Source organism: Clavelina lepadiformis, chromosome 1 (assembly GCF_947623445.1).
Source record: "Clavelina lepadiformis chromosome 1, kaClaLepa1.1, whole genome shotgun sequence".
Classification (NCBI taxonomy): Eukaryota; Metazoa; Chordata; class Ascidiacea; order Aplousobranchia; family Clavelinidae; genus Clavelina; species Clavelina lepadiformis.
Window position 1 is genome coordinate 23,356,634 of NC_135240.1, and position 26,065 is coordinate 23,382,698.

Genomic DNA, 26,065 nt, shown 5'->3' on the forward strand with positions numbered 1-26,065 from the left:
AATACAAATTCTTATGAAATTGGTAAAAATAGGAAAACAGTATAAATATATTATAAAATACGATTCTTAAAGTGTATAGGTTAAGTGAGTGTCAGTGTATTTCGTTTCTGTAGTCTTATGCACTAGTTCACTGGGTTAGACCGTCAGAGCACGGGCGAAACTAATTTTCTTTAAGCATTTGCAACCTAGAAGCAACTGGTTAGATTCATTTAATAACCGGATACGAGAGCAACTGTTTGCTTGGAAACAGCCAACGAGCTCGCGATGGAGTAGGTCTCTCTGTGTTGATAACGTTTTGAAAGTGCTTCCAACAAATACAGTAGTCTTGAAGTACTGATTAAATTATTATCTATTAATTGCGTTAAGCCGTTTCGCCTGAAACCATCTAGTAATGATGAAACTTTCGTCGAAATTGTGAGTCTATAATTATACGATTCGCGGGATGTCCTGCCTCCCAGCACATTTTCAACCGTGTGACGTGGATGATGGTACCGTGTCTGAAGGTTAATTGTTACTGATTCTTTCCAAACAAGAAATTATTGACGTGCGTCATGCCCTACAAGTTAATATACAGCGCTGTAAAACGCAGGTTAATGCACCAGAGGCCATAATTGTAGGCTACATTTGTGAAATTGTTAATATAGGAAATACGCGAAAGCGTCATATCCTGTTCGTGTCAATTATTATTAACAGTTGTCTATTGACAAAACTTCAAAGAAGTGCCACTTTAAGACCACTTGTTTGAAGTAGGTGTTTGCTTTTGTGTCTATTCTGGGGATCTGACACTTGCCTGCATCTTGTTATGAAGAGATACTGATGGCGGACTAGAGCCGGATACAATCATTTTGTTTGAATAAGGATGTTGTATAACTTGCCACTTTACAACAATTACCCAGACACACTAAACGAGGTGACGAAAATACAATGCAGGATCAACATTTTGAGTAGAGTGACTTATTAATTCAAAAAGACGTGCAAAAACTAGTACCTAAAGACTATACCGTATGTATAGTTTACCCTTTCAGCCACAAACTCCATCATATAAGTAGGCTATTGGTTAGCCTTACTCGCATACCCAGGTGAAAAGTTTGAAAATCCCCATAAAAACATGAAGAAAAGTCATCCGGGAAAGTTCAAACCATTCATCTGATATCCGGGCCAGAAAGTAGTTTCATATATCAACATATTGGTGCAGATATACCTTCATGGTTCATATCTTTCACTGTATGATAGGTAGCCTATTGAGTAGGATTGGCGCAAATTTTGTTGTAAAGTTAATTGATTTATTTAGCTGACGCTGGGAGCGTAGCGAAAAAAAAGCTTGTAAGGGCAATTCGTTCTACACCGATTGCGTATAGCAATTTTAAATCATGTAAGAAATCGCGCAAGGCATAGCTATAGCAGTTTTAAAAACATAATTTAACTGTTTCATTGGTTAAAAAGTCGGCTACTAGTCACCGATTTGAGTAAAAATACTGAAAAAAATATCATTTCTACAGCAATTCTTCCACATCTTCCAATTGTGTAATTGTTTCGTTGTTGGTGTTATTTTGGTTTGAAATTCCTTAAATTAATGAACTATTTTGTGGATTTAATGGCCATGCTAACCTACCATCTTATAGCACACTTCTATTAACGCTATCTTGCATGTTTTAAGCCCTTGGGCCACTTTTTCTTGCTTGCGAGCATGTGTTTTATTGTGCTATAACTGCAACGGTTTGCATCTTAACTTTTTCTCGGCACAGTTAACGGTGAAAATATACAATATACAATGGCTAATGGAACTATACAATTCACAGCCAATTCATAATCATGCCTGGCTTCTATTTTCCCATGAGGCTAATTATAATAGTTACGCCTCTGTGCTCAATAAATGCTACGTTGGTTTTTCTGAATCTAATTACATTGTCGACATGCGTGTGCTTTAGCACAGTCCACAGTTGCAAGTTACATGCTGAATAAGTTTGAAACGAATGCCAAAAACCTCACCACCTTTCGACCGTGTTGACTGTTGAACCAAATTCCCCAAACACGTTTTTCGCAAAACATTACTTGGTAAATGGCAACGATAACCGGCTGCTTCACAACTTTTTACTATGCGTAAACACAACACACGATCGGGAATATGTTGGGTTTCACTATTTTCTGAACAGAGTTGTAGGCCGTGTGAAAATGTTGACATAGACTTGCATTAGTGGATAAGGAACAATTTAGCTAAATTTCAGTCAGCTTCTGTGCCGGGGTATCTTAAATTGTGTTGGAACCGTGAGACGGTCACAGGTTCACAGAAAATTTACACGCATGAATGACAGAAATGGAGTCCCGTTGGCAAAGTACATGTTTTACATTGAAATGACTTCATGTTGATACTAGATAACAACACTTTGATGACAATATGGCGCATAAGGTGAATTAAATATATAATAATTGAAAGTTCTGACTCCTCAACAAGGTTGACCGTTCATTCCAGTAAGCACTTAAAATCAGAACGCCAGAAAAACTTCCATTTCAAACGTGCGTTATAAACCAAACAAAACTAAATATTAAGAGCATTCTCGCTTCAGCACGTGCTTGTCGAAGTGTGCACTTCACCAGGTCGCCAAGATAAACGAAAATGTAAAGTAAAATGTTGCAAAAAATGAATAAAAAGATTTTTCATAAATTCTGGATGGCTACTGTGTGTGGCCTTGCCCGCCACAACCGTTACACTACATTTCTGTCCTTTGAGCTTAAAATGTCTGTATGAGAATACTCACATACTCTCATATAGGCTAAAATGGGTTGAAAAGTGTTTACGAAAATCATAGCAAATAACGAGTTTCGATATTCTGCAAAATAATTCGCTTTGCAAAAAACAAATGTAACCTAATGTCAGCGATGGCGGAACAGCTGGCTATTTTAGACGGTCTGTTTATTTTAAGATGCCGTATGAAACGATTTTGTAACTCCGAATGACCGGCCTATTGTATTTTTGCTAGCATCAGCCAAGTTGCTGATGAACTGATCTTGTACTGCTTAAGGCCCGTATCCGTACTCACATCATAACAAGGTTTATAACGTTCTTCCTTTCAACATCTGTCTATTTAAACTTAATTAAACGGTAAAAGACTCGGACTTGAAGCTTTGGAAGTTTTATTCATCCATTGATTGTTTGTGAGCATGTTTTTTGTGCAATGACGGTTAGCATCGCTCCGCACTGCTGATTGCAAAAATTATATGATACCTTGCCTACATTGTACAAATTTCATATAAGGGTATTTACCAGATACGATAGTAGAAAAGAAATATTCCTTGTTTGAAGACTGCGTGCATTTGTGTTAGCCATTGGTTGCGAAATTACAGTACTGGTCATATAATTTACTAAAGTTAGGCGGAAATGGAATTGCTGTAAGTAAAACTGTCTTAACTTATTTATGTATGAATTGATCTGTACACATAGTAATCTATTTCTTAAAAACCTTTGGTGAAGCAGTCAGTTCGGTAGAAGGTAGCAGACTGCGAGAGTGGTGAAAGCCATTGGGGCTACCTTTGTAATGCCCTTGAGCAAGGTATTAACGACACTTGCTCCTGTACAGTGATTCTGGTTAACAGTTGGGGAATTTGGTATAAAAAGTCCAAGTAAAAAAGTTGAAATGATGCCACACCACAGTGAAAAGTGTGGCACCTGCATGCACGAGATTCTTCCCCCTGCCCACCCAACTGTCCTATCTTCACGCTGATTTATGTTAAATAAACAGATAAAAATTGGTTGCTTGCACGCCAATTTATAATAAATAAACAAAGAACTGAGGTTTCCATCATGCCAAAATTCGTCTCATTGCAGGCACGATTTCTTGTCAAAAGCTGCCATACTTTCCAGTCGGGACCATACCAAGTGTGATACTTATAACAATAAGCATAGTCCAGTCTGCCAGTAGGACGATAGACCATTTGTAAAAACCTTTCTCCAGTTTTTACATTTTGCTAAGTGCAAACGTGTGAAGGCAATATTGCACGTGGAGCCCTACTGGAAAAGTTTGTATGCTGCGTCGGGTTTCTACGTCATAGAACTTAGTGTATGCACCAATTTACTGATACAAGACTATAATTTTGCCCCTTATTTAAATCTATATTATTGGTAGTCTGTTGTTAGCGTGGCACAAACTTTGTGGGTAAATTTGTTCTAGTACTTGACCGTAAGCAAACTTTCTAATAGGGATAGCATGATATTATAGGACTTAACTGTACACACTTGAAAAAGCTTACATATTTGCACAGCCTAGTTGCCTTTTTGTAATGCTTTGAATAATCCTTTCAAAGACTGCAAAGGACTGTACAAAAATGTTATGTCCTTTGTGTTATTTGTTTTTGCTTCAAAAGCATTGTTTGTTTGTTTGTGTGTGCCGGGGCTATTAAGTAGTTTAATACTCGAATGTAATATCTGTGTCCAATTAATTAACCTGCTGCACTAATAGCCTTAGTACCTTACCAGTCTCTGAGCCAACATGCAGTAGTAATGCTCAGAAGTTTTTTTATTCAGGTCTAGGTCGCCAACTGGTTAGCTTCATATTATACCAGTCTGCACGGTAATAAATTGACGAACTAATATATGCTACTAATATGAAAACAAGAAGGAATACAAGATTATTATTAAATTCCTATTTTGCATTCACGCACTCCCAAAATACATGCGCTAATGTTCCAAGCCAATTACTAAAAATAATTAATCTAGCATTTTGCATTATCCTTTTGACAATTTGGAAATATACAAGTTCGATTGCCAAATTTATAATTTATAATTAGCGGGAAGTGTATTGCTGCAAGTAAAATAAATATTTCCCTTATATATATTGTGTGTTGCTGGGTCTGCAGTGGAAGACATTATAAATGGCTAAATGATAATTGTTCTAACATATAAAAAGCTAATTATTTCTCGTAACAGACTTCTTTTTTTCGGATCATAGACACATGATACATAAAGCTTTTTTATGTTAGAACAATAATGATGCAATTGAATAATTTTTTGAGTGTATCCAAGAAGCCCTATGCTATACAGTACACACTCGGTTTTATAAACTGAAATATAGCCCTCAAACATTTTGTAGTTGATAAATATGTTAATCTTTCTTGCTACACTCTAATGCTATAGAAAAGTGCATGAAACTGTTGTGCCTTTTATAACATCGTGGATAACTGTTGATGTTTTGCTTGGTCTGCTGGTTGCTTTATTTTTGCAAGTAATGACAGTTCCCCAATATTTACCTCTCCCTCCCGTCCCAGCACTTATTTCAAACAAATATAATTTTTCACCTTTGTTTTTAATATTTTTACAGAAATCTTCAGCCTGTTGAGTCATATAAGACATTTTTGGTAAGTTCAGATACAGAGAGCATATCTCCTGTTCAATTATATTGAAGTTTTCTATGTTTTTGTAAATATTGAATTCGATAATATATGACAGGAACTTTGTGTAAATATGCAGATAGATAAAGCAAAACATATTGCTTGATAAATGTGCAGTCACTTTGTGTCAGTCAAAACTATATCATTTTTAAACTGTAGTGGAAAGCACGTTCATACCAAAATATTTACTTTTTCATCCATAGTGCATAAATTCTTGTGACAAATGAAATACTTCGTTAGTTTTTAATATTGTCTTGGTAATATATATCAGCTCATTCAGGTATATCAAGCAATTTAGAAGTAAATTTATTGCATGGCATTCCACAGAAAGAAAACATCAGACCTGATGGAAGAGAATTAATGGAAACCCGACAGACTGTGTTAAATGTTGGTAAGGATAGTACTTATTCTTCTGAGACTGATGATACAATATTTGAATGTTAATAACAATGAGCTGTCATTATATTTGCTAGTCAAGCTGTTTAATTGTTGCTAATTGCAAGGTTCAATATCAACTGCTGATGGGTCTGCATTGGTTAAACTAGGAGAAACCATGGTTATCTGTGGTGTTAAGGCAGAACTCACAATACCATCTGCTGAAGATCCAGGAAAAGGAATCGTAGGTGTGCTTATTGTTGGTATCAATAAATTTATTTACAGAATTTCAAAATAAAATTTGAGAAATGGTTGAGCTTCTTTGATGTCAGCCGTTTAGTCAATTGAAAATGATCAATTTTTTTAAATTTTAGTACCAAATATGGAGATGTCAGCCTTGTGTTCATCACATTTCAAGCCCGGTCCTCCCTCCGAGCAAGCACAAGTTATCACTAAATTTCTTGATAATCTTTTAAAAAGGTGATTTAGGATTTTGCTTTTTGAAGATAGTTAGATATCTTTTAATCTGGAAAATACAAAATTTGTAAATAAAAGTATTGTGTAAATTTTATATGAAAGGAGTTTTACTGTTTCAGCTGTACAGTAATAGACACTGCAGATTTGTGTGTTATGAAAGATAAATTAGTTTGGGTTCTCTACTGTGATCTTGTATGCCTAAACTATGACGGAAATGCATTGGATGCTTCTGTGCTTGCGTTAATTGCTGCTCTGCAAAATGGTAAGTCACCATGGAAATAAATCTTTTTGGATAAGTTCATTAGCATGACCATTATATTTTGTGCAACACAACAAAAAGAATGAAATAGTTTGAGAACGATTTTGTTTTTTTAGTAAAAATTCCAGAAGTCACTGTTGATGATGAATCGGGTTTACCACATACTAATATGGAAGTGAAAAAGGCATTTGCTACTCGAGGCATGCCTTGTGCGACAACATTTACCGTTTTTGATGGGTCAGTAGCATGTAGTAGTTACAGATGGTAACAGAGTATTATTACAACTCATATTCTTTTTATAATCATTGCTTTAGGTTGTAATGAGTATTCATTTTATAAAGGTCTCACATAATTGCTGATCCCACCCTTAAAGAAGAAGATATAACGGAGGGAAATATTACTGTTGTAACAGACGAACACGATAACTTAATATATGTTCAAAGGCAAGGTGGGTATTGGCAATAATCTGATATGGTATATGTAACATTGAATAGCACAATAAGTACACGGAAGTATTGTGTTTTTAAACACTTTTCGGTTTATTTATTTATTTTTGTCATTATATATCGAAACATTCAGTTAATGCAAACACTGTACTCACCTTTGAAACCTTTTCACATCTAAACCTTTCCCTTTAGGTGGGTTAGCTATGCCTGAAGCTGAGATGCAAAAATGTGTAAAGCGAGCAGTGGAACATGGAAGTGAAATGCGAAAACTCTACTTGGCTGTTGCCTCTTAACATTCGATATGTCATGAAAATAAATATGTTTTACGGTGCCTAGCCAATCACCCTGTCATATTCCAAATTCTTGCATTGCAACCAAGACCAGTTGAGGAAGTACTGTAGAAATATTCAAACTTCCCATACAATACTTCATTATTAGCGTGTGGTGATAGTAATGCGATAGGTGTGATGTAACAACACAGAATCGCCAGCCACCAACCAATCTGTTTCTTGTATAGGTACAGTACCTCTTTTATTCATTTTGATTTCAAAGATGCTAATAAATTTACTGCCCTTGTTGTTCACAAGACCAATTGTTCTTCAACGAAAAATACAAAAACAGCATATAAAGAAAGAATAGTAACCGGCATTAACTGCAAAGGCTGTTGACTTTCATAGATCCCAGTTGGTGATTGTAGTGTTCGATCATAGAGACATGATACACAAAGCAAATTACCCCGTTTAGTACAGATCTGTTTTTCGAAAGTGGTGGCTTGCCGCAATCTGGCGGTCAGGGTGTCAAAACGCGTTGATTTTTATTTTTACTTCTTTGTCCACTTCTGTTTGAAGGTGTCGTCACAATTTACAGGTGAAAACAAGTGGCAAATCGCTTGCCTGGAAAAGACACGTAGTAGGCCTAAGAAGATACCGGTTGATTCTGGGGTTGAAATAATAATTGTGGGTTTTTGGGTAGGGCGGTAGCAGGTACCGTTACTAACAACGTTTGGTTTTATGCACCACAAAAGTATGAAGGTTGAAAAAGGGTGAGGCTATTGGCCTAGGCGTATATACGAGCCATACATGAGAGCTTTCGTTTATTTCCTTAGCCTATAGTTTTTCTTTTCCTAAACAGAAAGTGCCCTTTTATAGTGTTACATACCAGGCCAAAAAGTCAGCTGACCATCAGCAGACTAAAGACTGGTAGTGGAAGATCTTCTGCACGCAGTGTAACATTTCAGTAAGCTTACAGGCTAGTTGAATAACAACAGTATGGTACGAAAAATTGTGCTGATGTTGAAACTGGAAAATATATTAGCTATAGAAGGACACCCGGTTAACACCGTAGCTAAGGCAAGATACAGGAAAATATGGCAAGGTGTCGAGGGCAAAAACATGCATCATAGTACAGTAGGCCCAGCAATGTAAAAGTAAAGTCTGAGGACAGAAGAAAGACGAATTTATACTGTTAGCATAGCCACGTAACGCAAATGAATAAGGCTATATTATTTAAACATATTTAATTAAAACCGAACTTAAACTGGTAGATTGTGGCTGGTCTGTATTTTGTGGCAGCTGCACACCCGAGATAAATTTCAAGCACACATTTTCTCACTTTAGTTAAATACTTTATCTAAACCCTATTTGGAGGGCCAAATAAATAGCCTCAAGTATTGCTCAGGGGCTTGCTTTCAGTGAGATCTTGGTGCACAACAGCCAAAATCAAGGTGACTGGGTACAGGATGGGTAAAATCGGTGTGCAGCAAAATTGTGTTTTGTAGTCTGCAATAAATCGTTAGCTTAAACACAAAGTCTTTGTTTTTGAGGGTGCAGCTGTCATGCTTTCCACTATGAAGCCTAATGTGAGGGCTAGGTAACGAAGTTCTGTTATCATAGGTTATTAGCCGGATTGGAAGGTTTGCTAAGCCACGGATATTACACAATAGACTTTTTGTCTTCCTTTGAATGCTGAAAAATTCTCTCGTTAGCTCAACTGTAACTTTTCTGTGGTTGCACTATTTCTTTGAAGCATTCCGGTTGTACATGAACTGTGTTTTAGCACAATCTGCATAAGTTGACTTTCCCCTGACAATCCAAAAATTTTTGTCTCATTTCACTGTTTCCATTCTTTTTCAATTCTTTGTTTTTACGGTTATATAGTCGATGACTGCTTTTTATCGGAAGTTTATGTAATAAAGTCTATAAATCTGGTCTAGATTATTTTGGACAATATAAACAGTGCAAATCAGGCTGGTAAAAATAACCAGATCGGCATCTGCTTTGCGCTCTGGAAGTTATTAAGTTAGAAATTCAACACTGGATGCAATTATATTTTAATTGTGATACCAATCAATGTGATAGGATCGAACGTTTTTTTTGTCATTTTATGGTGCAAGGATTTTTGTGGAGTTAATTTTAATTGTTTTGTTTGCACTTTAATTAGTTTTAACATATTTCACATTCAGTGGTGCTTCGTTTAAGCCCTGATTTTTGTATGTACATGTGAATTCAATTAGCTTTGTTAATTCATAAAATTCAGTAAATGCATTGTGTTGTTACTTGTCTGAAAAACAGTTTTTAACTCTTAACATTTCAAAATTTTGACAAGGTTGAAGACTGCTGTCCTAGACTCACCATAGGTATTATAGCATATCTTATGTAAAATAAGATGGATTTTAGATGAAAAGTGTGGTTTGATACAGAAACATAAACAAATAAGCAACAGTGAAAATTTAAAACATATGTATGAGGTAGTTTTCTAAGAAAGTGAAAGTTGGTTTACGCTTGAGATGTAAATTAGGATTATAGAGTTAAAGAAAGTAAGCAAAATATGTATGTTTATGCATACGACATTAACAAAAGTGGAATGGTCAGAATGCAACTGCTAGTCTGAGTACAGGCCTTTAGATTTTCTCTCTAATAAATATGTTTTTCAGTTGTTAATTTATTACCGAAAAGAGTACTTGGAAGTTTTTTCATTGAACTTGGAAAACCATTTCAATGTTTTGATCTACAATATTTTAAAAATTGCTAAGTGATATCTGCTGTGTTTATTAAGTTTGCACGCGGCCAGTTGCTTTTTTCTTTGACCTATAATCCTTGGTGGTGCTCAAAAAACATTTTAAATTGCATAAACATGACTTTTGAAATGTAAAATGTCTTGGTTATAAAGTCTGAATGTTAGTTTTTTCCTGCAGCACAGAAGTTTGATTTGATATATACTGTTATAAGTGTTATTTAAAGTAAAAGTCTCAGACCTTTTGTGAACTTACACTAATTGGGTTGTGAAATAATGTAATGAAATAGATATAAATAATGATAGTGTAATCAAGGTGTGTGAGTATAAATTGCATGTTATCAATGATATATTTTGTATTCTGATAGTTGCAGAGATATGTAAGGCATGTTGCACTTCTATATCTGCTGGCCAAGAGTGATATGAAATTGCGCTTCTGCTTTGCTCAACTAGTGCTAATACTGTGTTGTGTATCAATAAAATGTGAAGTCATTAGTTGCAATAAAAAATGTGCTCATTTGTATGTTAGCGAAGGGCAAAGTATTCCACCACCAAAAAAAACATTCAAGCAATGTGATGTGGAAGTTATCAGAAATCCTCCATATCCAACAAAAAATGAAATTCCTGCCCCCAGTCCAAAATGGCAGAACATATTATTGTACCCCTACAAAACAAGTGATGGCAAATGCTCTGTTGCATGGAATCTCACTTGGAGTCAAGATGGAAAAGAAATTCAGAAATATGTGACCGGTTATTATTTAACAATACGATCTGGATCATTTGTTACAGTTAGAAGAAAATTTAGTTTTGAAACCACATTCAACAATGGTACAGTTCTCTTTAATTATGCTTGCTATGGATGGGATGATAATGAAGAAATTCAGCCCTATGAAGGGTATGTTTTTACCCTACTGGCTCTACCCATTAATCACATAAAGGGCTATCCTTCCGGTTCTCAACAGATAGTAACTGTTCCAGATTGTAGAAACCAGCTCTTGCAAAACACTTGTTATTGTATAAATAATTCAGAAAGAGATATGTATAAGTATTATGACGATGAAGACAATGGTGAATCAGGATCAGCAGATCCTGAAATAAGAAATACGCCCCCATCGTCGGATACTGAAACTAAACCATTTGGTGTCATCGTTATTGTAGTCATTATTGTTTTGTTTTTGCTTTTAAGTATATTTATTGTTATCGTTTGGATAAGACAACGACAAAGAAGTGATTGCGGTTCCAAGTCAGTATTGATGCTCGTGTTTCAGGCTGAAAAAAGTACTTTGCATTTTGACATTTCCTCTCGTATTGCAAGCATGCTGAAGAATTATGGAGAACTTGAAGTTTCTTTTAATTTATGGAGCATGTCTGAAATGGAAGATACATTTCAATGGTTTGATGACAACAAACATTGTGATCATGTTGTATTAGTCTGCACACCTCTAGGTAAAAAGAATTGTGACGGGTTTACACAAGATGCTTCAAACGATCCTTTCATGATTGGCTTGAATCAATTTAAGAAAGAAATTCAAAGAACACTTTGGTGGCAGTCAAATCCAAAGACGCACTCATTTTCTTGCATTTATTTTGAAAGGAACCCTGAAAGTTCTATTCCAAACATCATTGAGCTGTATAAAAGCAATGTAGCCTTCTATAACTTGAGAAAGGATTTTGACAAATTTTTTTACAAACTTACAGGAAAACACAAAACCGCAATACCAGAAGCTCAATTGCATTATATATATAACACTTGCTCGAAATTGGAGTTTTGTAATAATGATAGAAACATTGCTCATTTATGCAAGAGTTAGAATGACGGAATGACGCACACAGTGAAACTGTATAATTAGTAGCCTGTGTGGAATAGTTTTATAAGCTTGTTATTTTTGTGAAACATCCTGCGTCTCAGCCACTCCATCTATCATTGCCTAATACATGTAAAATTTGTGATTAAAATAACATTTAGCTGAAGTAGGATATCATTAACTGGAAAATGCATTGAACTGTGTGGTTGTTTATATAGCTTAATTGTGCTTTTTTTTCTGCATGTTTTAACTTGCAATACTATTTTTCTACAATCATGTGCAATGTAAACAATATGTTTGGAGCTATGCTAGATATATTGTGGTAATTCTTAAACCTTGTTATAACATTACATACATCCAAAATAAACCAAAAGTTCCAAAACCCATCACTTCTCTTCCCTGAAAATTTAACAATTTTGCATACACAGTTGAACAATAAAGTAACCTGGTGAACAGTTTTCACCGATAGAATGCTGCCTAATCAGTTAGCAATGACTGCTTTCTTTTTTGGAGCCATTTCTCACAAAATAGTACTGTACTTTGCTATGTAGTTTCATAGGGTACAACTTGTTTCATTGTCTGCCATTTTAATTTGGGATAAATAATGCCTTCCTGATGTAAGGATTACAAATTGTTCAATAATGATTGCTTTTATTAACAACTGGAGCACATGTACATTGTACAGAAGGCGTTTTTCCGTAGTTTGGAGACAATTTGGATCTATGTTTTTGTTATAAAAGTGTTTGCTGTAACTGGTAAAAGGCATAATGCATTAGCTGAATTTTGGACTTGAAAATCTGACTGTCATAGAAGTGTAAATGTGTTACATGGTAATATGGTTTGACTGTATTTAGTTGTTCTACTTGCATGTTTAAACTTTTATGTCACAGTTCCAATTAAGTCACTGTGAATAAGGCACTTATTTTTATATTCTTATGTATGTAGTTTTCAGTTTTAGTTTTGCCTTCACTTTATTGTACTTGAAAATATTGCATTTCTCTTTTTTGCATGATTGCAGAAATATATATATCATTGTTTATTTGTAGATATTCTGAACTTTTACACCTACAGCTTGCATTTGACATGATAAACTGTTTTCGGCATTGTGTGCTGATGATTCACCTATGTTGCATAGCAGTAAACTGTGATGTTTATAGTTGCAATGCAAAATGCTCTCATGTTAAAGTTGTCGGAAAGGAAAAAATTTTACCACCAAGAAAACCATTAAAACAATGTCGTGCTGAAATCATTGCAACACATCCATATTCAAAGGAAAATGAAACAACCGCCTCTAGTCCAAAATGGCAGAACGTTTCCTGGTACACTTACAAAATGAGTAACAATAAATCTTACATAGCACTGAATCTCACTTGGCAACAGGATATTCAGGAATTCGTGACAGGATATTATTTGACAATAACACCAAGTCGATTAACTTCTCTTGAAATAAAAAGAAAATTCACTTTCAAGTTCAAACCAAAAACTGGTCCAGTTATTTTCAACTATGCTTGCTTTGGAATGAGAAATAATGAAGAAATCCGACCCAACAAACTGTATTTGTTGGTGTTAATGGCTTTACCAATGTACCATGAAAACAGTGACATGCTCCGTGATTCATGGACAATCTCCATTCCGGATTGTAGTAACAAGCGCTTGTTCCAAACACATGATTGTGTTCAAGAACGTATGTGGAGTGATGAAAGTGTAGACGAGTTTGTTGAAAATGCTGACAATGAAGACTATGTTCAACGGGAATCACGGAATGATGACTTAAGAGAGGACATCATAAGTTCTATTAAAGTAAAACCATTAAATGTCACCACTGTCATAACCATAGTCGTCGTCTTTTGTATATTTTTGCTTATAACTGTTAGTGTGGTTGTTTTTGTCTGGAAGAGACGACAAAGAACAAACAGTGATTGTGGTTTTAAGTCAATATTGATGCTTGTGTTTCAGGCCGAAAAGAGTGATTTATATTTTGATATTTCATCTCGTATTGCAAGCATGCTGAAGAAATATGGAGAACTTGAAGTTTCTTTTAATTTATGGAGTATGTCGAAAATGAAAGATAAGATTCAATGGTTTGATGACAACAAACAATGTGATCATATTGTATTAGTATGCACACCTGAAGGCAAAAAGAATTGTGACAGGCTTACACAAGATGCTTTAAAAGATCCATTCATGATTGGCTTGAATCAGTTCAAAAAGGAAATTCAAAGGACTTTGTGGTGGTGGCCAAAACAACACACATTTTCTTGCATTTATTTTGAGGAAAAACCTGAAATTTCCATTCCAAACATTATTGAGCAACACAAAACGAAAATAACAATATATGGGATGAGAGAAGACTTTGACAAATTTTTTCGTCATCTTACGGGAAGGTACATAAGTGCAGTACCCAAGGAATTCATGCATAATGTTTTCTCAAAGTTGAAAGTTTGCAGCAATGATAGAAACATTGAACAATTCCATGTCAATCGACATAAATTAGAAAATATTAATGGAGCAAAAGTTATAAGTGAAAGCGCTGTTTGTTTTTCCACATCCACTAATGACTTCAATACAAACAGCGCTTCAGATAGTTCTTCGTGTGAAACTTGTCACACGAATACAACACACGTGGTGTCGGATGTTACAGCTGTTGTAGATGAATCCATCACAGAAATTTCTCAGTAAAGAGCTTTTGAACATGTGCATGATTGCACAGCTTGCTTTTAAAGTTGCTTTTTGCAGTATTTATCTTTTATATGTGCAACATTCCAATGTTCTGCAGTGGCTTATGGACCTGTTGTCAATATATGCCGGCCTTATTTTTACTGTGCTGCATATGATTATGCCCAACGAGTAGAAATAAAATCACTGTGATACATGTTTTTTTGCTTATATTTTGTGCTGTTATTCCTTCATATTTCTTTTTATAATATCCTTGTTGTCTTCGTTTTTTTTTGCATTTTTAGCCTGGTGTAAGATTGTATCTATGGTGACAGTAATACATTTGATCTTCTATGTCAAACCTGAATTCATGCCTTTGTAGATCTGCTTCATGCAAAATAGTGTATTGAATCTGTTTTCACGGTCTAAATGGAAGATGAAAGTAAAAAATAAAACCTTTTGCAGATATTTGTAAGAAAGGTCGCTTATAAATACTTGGTTGATATCAACTATTGAACTGCATTCATATACAGTAGAGTGTGAAATTTAATGTTTGTTGTATTTTCAGTTTTTCCAAACGCTGTTTTAAGTAAGATTATTGTGTACTACCCTTTTCTCATGTTCACTTTAAATGATAAACTTGTCATAGTTGCTGCTTTCTAATCTGCTTCAACAAGAGTATAAATTTGACTTTAAAAATAAAACAAAGAGCTGGTAAGATCAAAACTCATTCATGTCCACGAGTATTATGTTTTGACAGTTGCAACGTTTGTTATAATAGGCTCCGTTCTAATGTTGCCATACCGACCAATACTTTTATTGTTGTGGCCAACTTTTGTTCTTAACTTTTGGAATGTTTTTGTTTAAAGACATTTGCAATTTTGCACATATACACATAATTTTGCGCATACGTCATGATGCAAGTTTTGTGTCTATTTTTCATATGTTTGTTTTGTGTAGTTTTTTTTAGTCTGTTAATGCAAAGACTTTTTACCATCTGTTTTTAGTTGTTATCTGATTTTGATAAGATCGTGTGAATGACTTCTGTTAATTTATAAAGAATAGGCAGAATGCCTGTTCTCATTTTTGGTTTACATGCGTTTTTTTCTATGTTTTCTAATGTGATTTAATGCTTTGCAAATTGATTGCATGAATGCATATTTCTTGTTTTGATTAAAGTGGGAAGCTGAATCTATACAAGTTTAAAAACGGCAATCATTTTTTGACTTGGGTATGGCTTAATATGCATATTGCCAATCTGTTACAGGAAGCATAAAGAATATACAGTGCAATTATAATTGGTGAAAAGATTAATGTTTTTTTCTATGGCATTTTTCGGATCTGACTTGCTTTCCTGAAAATCAATTTCCATATGGTATACAATTTTCAATATAATGCTGTCCCAAAACTTAGAAAAGTAAACTGAAGCATTTGTGTATACGTGTGCAACTCTTATATGATGGGAAGAGCAAAAGATAATCACACTATTGTCATTTCATTTCGGTTTTTGTCTTGCATTCTTGCTGGTGAATGTTTCGTGGGAAATTAGGGTGGGTCCACGTTTTTTAATACCAAGGCTCGAAGGTTGCAAAATTATTTGAATAATAATATTGGAGCCACCACATATTAAAAAATACCGAATCAACTCAAATTGAGCTGCACCATTTTCGTTAAAAGTTCTCATTTGAACCCAAAAGGTCACATACTTATCTGTTTTCTACTTCATCCATCTTATTTGCACAGTTTAAGTTCATTCTGCTGAATTTTTCATATTGTCATAAGAAAGAGTTTAGTGTTTTGAGGGTTTAAAAAACAGAAAGCAATTCTATGTAAAACGCGTAAACAAACATACAAACAACATTTAAGGCCAAATTAGTACTGGTAAAAATACAAACTTGTAGATTGCTGTTTTCATGCATGCTACGATTGCCATACTGTTGTTATATGACTATGTGAATAGTTATGTAATATTGCAAACAGTAGCATATAGAACTGCAGTGGTTATATGTTGGCAGTTTGTATATATATTACGCTGTGAGTAGAGCAGAGCTGTACTCTTCAAATCTATGTAAGATCACTAAAGAAAGGGATTTTTTATACGATATATATAAGTAATATTTTATATTGCAGTTTTTGTTTTGTCATTATTGTACCTGACACAAAAATTATGCTTCTTCTTTGCATATATTTACAGAATTATGCAAGTCGTTATTGGCATGTAGAAAATTCACATCTACAGCTTCAGTCTGACATGATAAACAGTTTCTGGTTTTGTCTACTGATGATAATCCTATGTTGCATATCAGTAAACTGTGATGTTTATAGTTGCAATGCAAAATGCTCTCATGTTAAAGTTGTCGGAAAGGAAAAAATTTTACCACCAAGAAAACCGTTAAAACAATGTCGTGCTGAAGTCATTGCAACACCTCCATATTCAAAGGAAAATGAAACAACCGCCTCTAGTCCAAAATGGCAGAACGTTTCCTGGTTCACTTACAAAAGGAGTAACAATAAATCTTACTTAGCACTGAATCTCACTTGGCAACAGGATATTCAGGAATTCGTGACAGGATATTATTTGACAATAACACCAAGTCGATCTTTTGTTTCAGTAAAAAGAAAATTTACTTTCAAGTTCAAACCAAAAACTGGTCCAGTTATTTTCAACTATGCTTGCATTGGAATGAGAAATAAGGAAGAAATCCGACCCAACAAACTGTATTTGTTGGTGTTAATGGCTTTACCAATGTATCATGAAAACAGTGACATGCTTCGTGATTCATGGACAATCTCCATTCCGGATTGTAGTAACAAGCGCTTGTTCCAAACGCATGATTGTGTTCAAGAACGTATATGGAGTGATGAAAGTGTGGAGAAGTTTGTTGAAAATACTGACGATGAAGACTATGTTCAACAGGAATCAGGAGATGATGACTTAAGAGAGGACATCATAAGTTCTATTACAGTAAAACCATTAAATGTCACCACTGTCATAACCATAGTCGTAGTCTTCTGTATATTTTTGCTTATAACTATTTGTGTGATTGTTTTGGCCTGCAAAAGACGACAAAGAAGAAGCAGTGATTGTGGTTTTAAGTCAGTATTGATGCTTGTGTTTCAGGCCGAAAAGAGTGATTTATATTTTGATATTTCATCTCGTATTGCAAGCATGCTGAAGAAATATGGAGAACTTGAAGTTTCTTTTAATTTATGGAGTATGTCAAAAATGAAAGATGCATTTCAATGGTTTAATGACAACAAACATTGTGATCATATTGTATTAGTCTGCACACCTGAAGGCAAAAGGAACTGTGACAGGCTTACACAAGATGCTTTAAAAGATCCATTCATGATTGGCTTGAATCAGTTCAAAAAGGAAATTCAAAGGACAGTGTGGTGGTGGCCAAAACAACACACATTTTCTTGCATTTATTTTGAGGAAAAACCTGACAGCTCCATTCCAAACATTATTAAGCAACACAAAAACAATATAACAATCTATAGGATGAGAGAAGACTATGACAAATTTTTTCATCAACTTACGGGAAGGTACATAGGTGCAGTACCCAAGAAATACATACATAATGTTTTCTCTAAGTTGAAAGTTTGCAGCAATGATAGAAACATTGAACAATTCCATGTCAATCAAGATAACTTAAAAAATATTAATGGAGCAAAAGTTATAAGTGAAAGCACTGTTTATTTTTCCACATCTAGTGATGCTTCAAATTTAACCAACACTTCAGATAGTTCTTCGTGTGAAACTTGTCATACCAATACAACACATTTGGTGTCAGGCGTTACAGCTGTGATAGATGACTTGATTACAGAAATTTCTCAGTAAAGAGCTTTTGAACACGTGCATGATTACACACTATGCTTTAATGTTGCGTTTTGCAGTACTACTCTTTTACATGTGCAATATTACAATGTTCTGCAGTGGCTATTGGACCTGTTAGCAATATATGCCGGCCTTATTTTTACTGTGCTGCATAGGAGCTGTATGATTGTGCTTCAATAAGTGAAAGTAAAATCACTGTGATATACGTTTTTTACATTTGTTTTGAGTCGTATTCTTCGGTATTTGTTTTGTACAATATACTTGTCTTCATTGTTCATTTTCTAGGTGTTTAGCTTGGTGTATTTTTGGTGACAGTAATACATTTGATCTCCTTTTTCAAACTTAGTTTTAGATATGCATAACTAGATCTGCTTCATGCAAATTTGTGTGTGGAATCTGTTTTCATAGTCTGAATGTGAAGTTAAAATGAAAAATTACAACATTTTGCAGACATTCCAAAGAGTTCATCACGTATAAATTTTTATTTGATATCAAATTTGTTCATATATAATGGAGTGTAAAAATTTGCTATGTTGAACCTTTTGCTTCTTCAAGCATTATATCATGTAAAGTTGTTGTGTGCTGCCCTTTTGTTATGTTTATTTTCAATATACACACCTGTCAAAAGTGCTGCTTTTTTAGTTTTTTTAAGACGAGTATAAGTTTGACAATAAAAATAATGCATAAAGCTGATTAAATCAAAACAGTGGTTTTTACAAGTACTTTTGTTGTGACAGTTGCAAAGTTTATTATACTGTGTTTCACTTTGTGTTTGCTGTACTGACCAATACTTTTTTTGTTGTGGTCAACTTTTGCTGTGATTGTTTGCAATGCTTAAGGACATTTGCAGTTTTGCCCGTGTGTTATTGTACAAATTCCATGTGAATTTTTTTTGTTAGTTTTTAGTAATGTCTTAAAAGACTTTTATGCATTTAGACTTTTTCACCATCTGTTTTTACTTGTTGCCTGGCTTTGGTGAGATGGCATTATTTCATGTGATTCAAAATTTTTGTTCTGGTTTAGTATTTTCTATCTTGTACAGATTTTTCTATCTTCCCTGATCTCATTCCATTTCTTGCAAATTGATTGCATAAATGCATATTTCTTTGTTTGAATACAGTGGGAAGTTGAATTTATACCAGTTTCAAAGCTTAATACAGTTACCAATAGTCAGTTTAAGACTTAGGTCTGACTTAGTATGCATATTGTCAATCAGTTATAGAAGTAAACGAATACAGTGCAATTGTCATAAGTGAAATGATTAATGTTTTATTTTCCATTACATTATTTTGGTCTAGATTGCGTCCCTGAAAATCTTTTTCCATATAGTTCATAATTTTTTAACATAATGCTGCCACAAAAACTTAGGACTGTATACTGAAACATTTGTGAATGTGTGCCAACTCTTACAGTAGCAAGGTTGTGAGATATTTTTTGCATCATTGTCATTTATGTTTATGCCTTGCAGGTAAATTTTTTTTTAGGAAATCGGTCCACATTTCTCGATGCCCAAGGTTTTATATTATTTTAAAGTTTTACCTGATGTTAATCTGATAAAGCAAGCATGATTTTTCTTAGATTCACAAATCTGTAGTTGTTACATGATATATGGATTATTTCTTTTTGTTTGTCTTTAACTGTAAGGCCATAAAACGTAGATCATGGATTTAGTTGTATGGATTTTTTAATAAAAATGAAATGACATACATAGGCAGAAGCGCAGTAATTGAATATTAATCGTCTCCCAACCATAACTAAGTGAAGGAGGCAGTTAGACAAGTGACAATGGCTAGCCCAACTGCCAAAATCTATGTGGTTGTTTTGTGGTTGAAACTTCATGGTTTACTTAACCTGTTTTGATAACCCATCAATGGGAAAAGCTAAGTTCAAAAAAGTGTAAGTATTCAGACTTACAAATTCAGAACAGCCTATAGCGCAACATGAAGTCTGTTGCAGACCAAATGAGAATACCAAGGAAATTGTCGTTTTTTTAATGCTTAATGATTTCGAAGTGGGGCGCGGGTTTTGTTCGCACCGTCAAGGTGGGGCGCCTCTCCATAAGTTTTAGAACCCCTGTTCTAGTTGAAGATGCGAACCGAATATGTTAAGTGCTAAAATTTAATTTTGTTTGTTTTGTTTTGTAATTTAATTTGTAATTTTGAGATCACCAGAGGTCAAATCAGAGACGGCCCAATAGCCTAGTGAATTCACGACACTATATTCAAAAATCCACTCCGGTATACAATGGATAGGCAAAGCATTGCTATTGTGACGTCATATTGACAGACAATGTGTTCATACCTTATTTTAAAAACCGCTAGTGGGCACTAAAGAGTGTCCGCATTTTAGGCCACGAAAATAAGGTAACCCTATCTTAACTCCTCTGTTCGTTCTTACCGTATGTTACCTTACGGTCTTAAGAGATTGTGTCGTGCAAAACGTTACAAGACCCCTTTAACAAAGTTGCCATTGCAGAGGTTAATATTGATTAGTAATATGACTGGTAATGTTCAAAATCTATTACAGCTACATTATGTCGAACGTCATAAACAATGCTCCGATACTAAGGGAAGCTAATCCATTATAAATTTATAATCAAGCAAACTAGTATTTGGGAACTTGTAAATAAGTTACGTCTACATTCAACATCAACAAACAAAGATAGCAACGCAAAAATTAACTTTTAAACAAATCTAAAATTTTAAGATTTTGCACATCAACATTGAAAAAATCGCCGATTGTTATTAGGGATTAATTAATAGAGAAAGTCTTGTTTTTACGACTAAAAATTGCACCATATTCTCGAGGATAGAGCACAAGTCGAAGCTGCACCTAGAAAGATTCCTACCGTAATCTTTGGTTACATACCACTCAAGGCAGTAGGGCGCCATTGTGCATATATATAATTAATCATTACCAAGAGCTCTCGAGCCAGTCTCTTTATAAACTCTATAATCTTTATGAGATTTCTATGACCTTTGCCTTGTGCTACTTATCCAGGCAAACTGCTTCTGTCGTTGAAGAGTCTTTTATACTGCAGGCCTAGCACTATGTGCTAGTAGCCCCGTATGAAAAGAAAGCGTACATGTCCGGTGCACAACGTAGCTATCTGGTGCACAAAATGGGTCAAAAAAGCTACTTTGTAAGCTAACTAATTCCCAAACAGGGACATCTGGTGCGCATAGCGGTGCACACTTTTTGTTCCCTACTGGTGTACACCAGTCCGTGAAAGTTGCGCTGTCCGGTTTTCCCAAAATACTTACATTCCATACTGGCTAGTAGGCCTAGCCTAAAACAAATATCTCTTAGTATACTAGTATGATCGTACTCGACGTGAAAAGGTTTTTACAGAAAAAAATGCATGTTCGAAGCCACTGTTACTGATTTATTTTTATTTAAAACCTTACTTTAAAAGCATGATCGGTATAGGCTATATACCAGTATATTAGTAGCCCTATGTTTTTGGTAGTCTAAATTAAACCTCAAGTGCAAAAGGCTGCAACTATTTCATCCTAATTTTAAAAGCAATTTTTCACAGTTTTTAACATTTCTTGTTAGGCTGCCACTATTTCGCCGGAAACAATAATGCATTTGAGGCTACATTTCACAGTTTTTTGTTAACATAAATTAAATGTTATAACATAGCCTAGTAACCTAAGCCCAACCTAAATCTAAACCTAACTCCAATATAACCGTAAATAGGTAAAATCAACTTTTTGTGACCTACTTTCGATAGTCACCCTCAATAGGATACAAGATCCTAACCAAAAGAACCATAGTTAATATACTTCTGCATTCGGTTCCCTTTCTCCTGACCAAAAGCCCAACTTTAACAACGGTGGTTTCACCCTGTAATGGTGAAATAGTTACTTGTTAGTGTATTTTGGTATCAGGAATGCCAGACTGGAAAGTATGGCAGTTTTTGATGAGAAATCATGTGTGCAAAGATGTCTATTTTGGCATGATGACGTGCACCAAAGCCTCGATTCTTTGTTTATTTATTATAAATTGGTGTTCAAACAACCAGCTTTCTCTATATTTATTGTGAATCAGCAAAAAGATCAAAAATTTGATATGCGCTTTGAAGAATCTTGTGTGTGCAACTACCATGCTCTCCACCATGGCTACATACTGTTTGTCGAAAAAATTATTACAAGTCTGAGAAACAATTAAGTGACAATTCGAAGCAGATTATCTTTAACTCCAAAATTTATTCAGAAATTATTGAGTTTTAAATAAGTCTGAACATCATGAGTAGCTTATTAAAAGTTTCCAGAGTGCAATATGTTGTTGATAATGAATCAGATTCTATGGAATCATTGTCAAGATTGTACTTTTGCATTTACTGCCTTGCATTAAAATCTGCTAATGACCTACAGAATGAGGTAAGTTATGTTCTGAAGTAAAAAATTTGCCTAACAAGTCATAACATACGTAAGTCTTCAAAACCTTTTAGTTTTGAATCTAAAGTGGTCTATTTCATACTCAATCCAGCAGGGAGCAACTTTGGATTTTTGAAAAAGAAATATCTCCTTAAGACATTTCTTTTTTTAAATGCTAATTACGTTTTTCTACAGATTGATTCTCATTTTTGTCCACAAACATTAGATGGTCTACCTCCTGCAGACGCTGCTATTAAAAAGAACAAGTGGGAGAAATTTCTTGCATTTATATTTGTTGAATGCAAATTGCCTATCAACGCTGTTTTGCTCCAGTAAGTGGTTAACTGTGCATATGTAGGTCTTCAACTTCTTGGCAATGTCCAGCTTGTAGCCATACCTTGTCCACAAGGGCTTCGAACTCTATTATTCCATCAGCTGAGGACCCAAGTAAATCTATTTCAAAGAAAACTTACTATCAAGCCTGTAATTTCTGTCGTTGGACGACTCGTGGTATTGGCATGCCTGATAAGGATGTTGGTATGTCTCCCAATTTATTTACATATTATTGTAATGTATATAAAGCTTTTTTGCTATTTGTACTAGATATACTTTTCTATTCTCTTGTAAATTTTTATGCCTTGTTTTAATCATATTAAATGTGGTATAAAGACTGATAGTGAAATACTAAATGGTGTTTTATTCTTTCTAGTCAGTGCAGCTTGGTCTGAAAAAAACAATCCCGAACAACTCCGGGTATGTTGGAAAGCATTTGTTTTTGCTAATTCTGTTTGCAAGTTTTTGCGGATCTTTTCAATGTTTTGCTTGTTTTCTGTACAGATACGACAGTTAATGGATTATTACCGGTACTTAGCCCAGAAGGAAACTGCTGAGCAGGCCCAAAGAAAATCATCGAAAAAACGCGGATATTTCTCAACTGCGATGCAGGCAAGGATTTAAGATATAATTAGTGATTAATTAATAAGTTGCTGAATTTTCTATGCACCTAACCTGAAAGTAATCAATATCTCAATTTAATTAAAGCTTCAGCAAAGATATGGTGGCCCTCGCACCCCACAGTCCAGTAAAAAACATCCAGCTGTGTCAACTCCTTTGTCTTCTAGTCTTGCTGCATTGAGATTGAAAGGAAGCTTTAAGGAAGTAACTCTTGAACCTGCTCAAACATGTGGAATAGATGAAGTGGAGAAATTACCTGATGAAATCTACACCAAGAAAGTTGACTTCACACAAAGTCAGTTTCCAGTTTATACATTGTAATGAGCAATAGAGAATGTTCCGAAACCTGAATTGCTAGTACATTACCAAAGTGATGAACCAGCAGCATATTTCAAAAGTGCATTTTTATTGACTTGTGCGTTTAGTTGCATCAATTCAACAAAGACTTTATCAGCCAAGCCGACAGATAGAACAAGTTGAAGATTTCTGGCCTCGAAAATCAACAATGTTTGTGAAGCGTTCTTTGCGTTGTAAGGTAACATTAACAACTAACTAAATAACTTACACAGTTTCGCGAAGGTGCTAAGCATTAATACACATTTTATATCAGAAATGTGACCACAACATCATCAAGCCAGAATACAACTCTTCTTCTATTAAGTTCAAGATACAACTTGTAGCTGTGTGAGTATTTTTTGAGCTTTGTCTAATCGTCGTATGTTTAAATAGATACTCGTGCTAGTGAACACTCATTATTCTCGTCGCTTCGTATGTAGAGTTTAGTAAACTTAACAATATATTTAATTAACAATGGAAAGCATTAAATACAATGGAAAGCATTAAATACATGTTGATTGTGCATTGCTAGGCATCATATACCTGAGGTCAGGATCCATAAGGAAGGACCAATAATCGCTGGCAGCAAAAACAAGATTTCTCTCTCACTTATCAACCCAACGGAGCATGATATTCACATTTCATTTCTCCCAAATACAGAAGAAAACAACACAAAGAAATCCAATGCAACTGTGAGTCTCATTTAAATTTTCTTATTTCTTTGGAAAGCGTATTGAGAGTAGTTGTTTGGTGTGAAATGCAGATTTGCATTTTTTGGAAGCCTATATTGCATGATCATTTATTTCAGACTGAACTACCTTCGTCTGAAATTGTTGTTTTAAAATATGATGAGGCAGCGGAATATATATCCACTCCAACTAGCGGAAAACCTGAAATGTTTGATGATCCAAGGTAAGATTATCAATTTTATTTTCCACGTAGTAGAAAAATTAACAAAAATTGATATGATCTTTCGTTTGCAGCCTAATCATATATCGTCGGGCAAATAAAATAGGATTTTATCTGCAATGTGTTCCTAACGCTGACCTTGCACCTGGAGATGACGTATGGATCACCTTTCGTTTCCGGCACGAGCATTATGGGAATGCGTCGGTCGTCAAGCTCCTTAAAGGAGACGACGCAGCAAGCGAACCGGCACCGACATGGTTGACCCAGACTGTGTTTGTCAACATCGGGAAAGTGGCCGACAAGTAATAGGTGTAAAAATTGATTTGAGGCGAAAAAAATGGTTCCTGTAACTGGTTTTGTGCGCCCTCGTTATTGAAGAAGAGTTGTGTTGAATTTCGTTATGTCTTGAGTAACATGAACGCATGATTGTAGTATTTCACTTCGGGTAGCACTCCGAGTACAAGCTTGTAAGTTTTGAACGCATTACGTTACGTAATTTTTACGAGTTAAGTATGGTTCTTTCTGATAATGTTCACTGTAGTCGAACGCTTGTTACATATTTCATAGTTCGCTTCTTGCATAATCATTTTACATGCGCATTTCATCTTTTGCCTCGCCTTGGTGTTCAGTGCCGTTAATAGCCGGGTAATAAAAACGCATGCTTGTGAGCACTGAATTTAGTTCTTTTTCTATGTAGGATTTTCGCGCAGTTAGGTCTGTTCGATTAATTAATTATGTTTGATAAGCTCCACGTGTCACAGATAAGTTAGGAAAACGTAAATCGAACCAAAAAGATATATGATTATTACTTTGAAAAACTAACCAAGCACCAAAAATCTTAACATTTTTATTTACACGGGTTTACTGATTCGGTGCTCAATATATATTTCATACTATGGGTTCCAGATCGACTCAACACATAGACGATTAATCTCAACTAACGTCTGTGGATTGGAAAGTTCTGGGATTAGCCGTCCGCTGGTTAAATTGTCCCGGGTTGAATCGTTCGTGGGTTGAATTAACCGTTCACCCATAATATGACCACATCGTAGCTATGTATGAAGTTAGTTACGTATGTGTCGGTTTATCGCATAACCACTTTAATTTAATTACCTGAGACAATAATTGACGGCATTGAGCGCAAGTGCCCAATCCATCGGTGAATATCAGGTTTTCGTGATCATGGCTAAGAAATCGTGTTTCCACGGGAAATCAAATACACATTTTGGCGA

General features: G+C 34.9%; 5 protein-coding genes across 5 annotated transcripts; all 5 read left to right on the forward strand.

Annotated features, from left to right (window-relative positions):
• Positions 1 to 3,265: 3,265 nt before the first annotated feature.
• LOC143444225 (exosome complex component RRP43-like) lies at positions 3,266 to 7,525 on the forward strand. Its single transcript, XM_076943387.1, has 9 exons — positions 3,266 to 3,387; positions 5,313 to 5,349; positions 5,710 to 5,773; positions 5,886 to 6,005; positions 6,132 to 6,237; positions 6,354 to 6,496; positions 6,610 to 6,730; positions 6,835 to 6,941; positions 7,132 to 7,525. The coding sequence occupies exons 1-9, from the start codon at positions 3,377 to 3,379 to the stop codon at positions 7,230 to 7,232; spliced, it is 810 nt and encodes a 269-aa protein (XP_076799502.1). The 5' UTR covers positions 3,266 to 3,376; the 3' UTR covers positions 7,233 to 7,525.
• A 128-nt stretch (positions 7,526 to 7,653) lies between these two features.
• On the forward strand, positions 7,654 to 12,803 carry LOC143444224 (uncharacterized). Its single transcript, XM_076943386.1, has one exon. The coding sequence runs from the start codon at positions 10,374 to 10,376 to the stop codon at positions 11,760 to 11,762; it is 1,389 nt and encodes a 462-aa protein (XP_076799501.1). The 5' UTR covers positions 7,654 to 10,373; the 3' UTR covers positions 11,763 to 12,803.
• Positions 12,765 to 16,607, forward strand: LOC143444223 (uncharacterized). The gene has a single exon (XM_076943385.1). The coding sequence runs from the start codon at positions 12,765 to 12,767 to the stop codon at positions 14,433 to 14,435; it is 1,671 nt and encodes a 556-aa protein (XP_076799500.1). The 3' UTR covers positions 14,436 to 16,607.
• LOC143444222 (uncharacterized) lies at positions 16,579 to 20,189 on the forward strand. The gene has a single exon (XM_076943384.1). It carries the CDS (start codon positions 16,579 to 16,581, stop codon positions 18,253 to 18,255), a length of 1,677 nt encoding a protein of 558 aa, XP_076799499.1. The 3' UTR covers positions 18,256 to 20,189.
• A 1,127-nt stretch (positions 20,190 to 21,316) lies between these two features.
• Positions 21,317 to 25,501, forward strand: LOC143470394 (dynactin subunit 4-like). The gene is made up of 11 exons (XM_076968507.1): positions 21,317 to 22,637; positions 22,830 to 22,900; positions 22,993 to 23,171; positions 23,344 to 23,387; positions 23,472 to 23,579; positions 23,676 to 23,883; positions 24,014 to 24,123; positions 24,199 to 24,272; positions 24,457 to 24,616; positions 24,733 to 24,836; positions 24,908 to 25,501. The coding sequence occupies exons 1-11, from the start codon at positions 22,503 to 22,505 to the stop codon at positions 25,137 to 25,139; spliced, it is 1,425 nt and encodes a 474-aa protein (XP_076824622.1). The 5' UTR covers positions 21,317 to 22,502; the 3' UTR covers positions 25,140 to 25,501.
• Positions 25,502 to 26,065: the final 564 nt, after the last annotated feature.

Bases quoted from the DNA above. Each gene is read 5' to 3' on its own strand.
- LOC143470394 (XM_076968507.1), top strand. From the start codon at position 22,503: ATGAGTAGCTTATTAAAAGTTTCCAGAGTGCAATATGTTGTTGATAAT. The intron at 23,172-23,343 runs GTATGTCTCCCA...TATTCTTTCTAG, and splicing joins CATGCCTGATAAGGATGTTG to TCAGTGCAGCTTGGTCTGAA. The intron at 23,580-23,675 runs GCAAGGATTTAA...ATTTAATTAAAG, and splicing joins ATTTCTCAACTGCGATGCAG to CTTCAGCAAAGATATGGTGG.
- LOC143444223 (XM_076943385.1), top strand. From the start codon at position 12,765: ATGATTGCAGAAATATATATATCATTGTTTATTTGTAGATATTCTGAA.
- LOC143444222 (XM_076943384.1), top strand. From the start codon at position 16,579: ATGCTTCTTCTTTGCATATATTTACAGAATTATGCAAGTCGTTATTGG.
- LOC143444225 (XM_076943387.1), top strand. The intron at 6,497-6,609 runs GTAAGTCACCAT...TTGTTTTTTTAG, and splicing joins AATTGCTGCTCTGCAAAATG to TAAAAATTCCAGAAGTCACT. The intron at 6,731-6,834 runs GTCAGTAGCATG...CATTTTATAAAG, and splicing joins ACATTTACCGTTTTTGATGG to GTCTCACATAATTGCTGATC.
- LOC143444224 (XM_076943386.1), top strand. From the start codon at position 10,374: ATGAAATTGCGCTTCTGCTTTGCTCAACTAGTGCTAATACTGTGTTGT.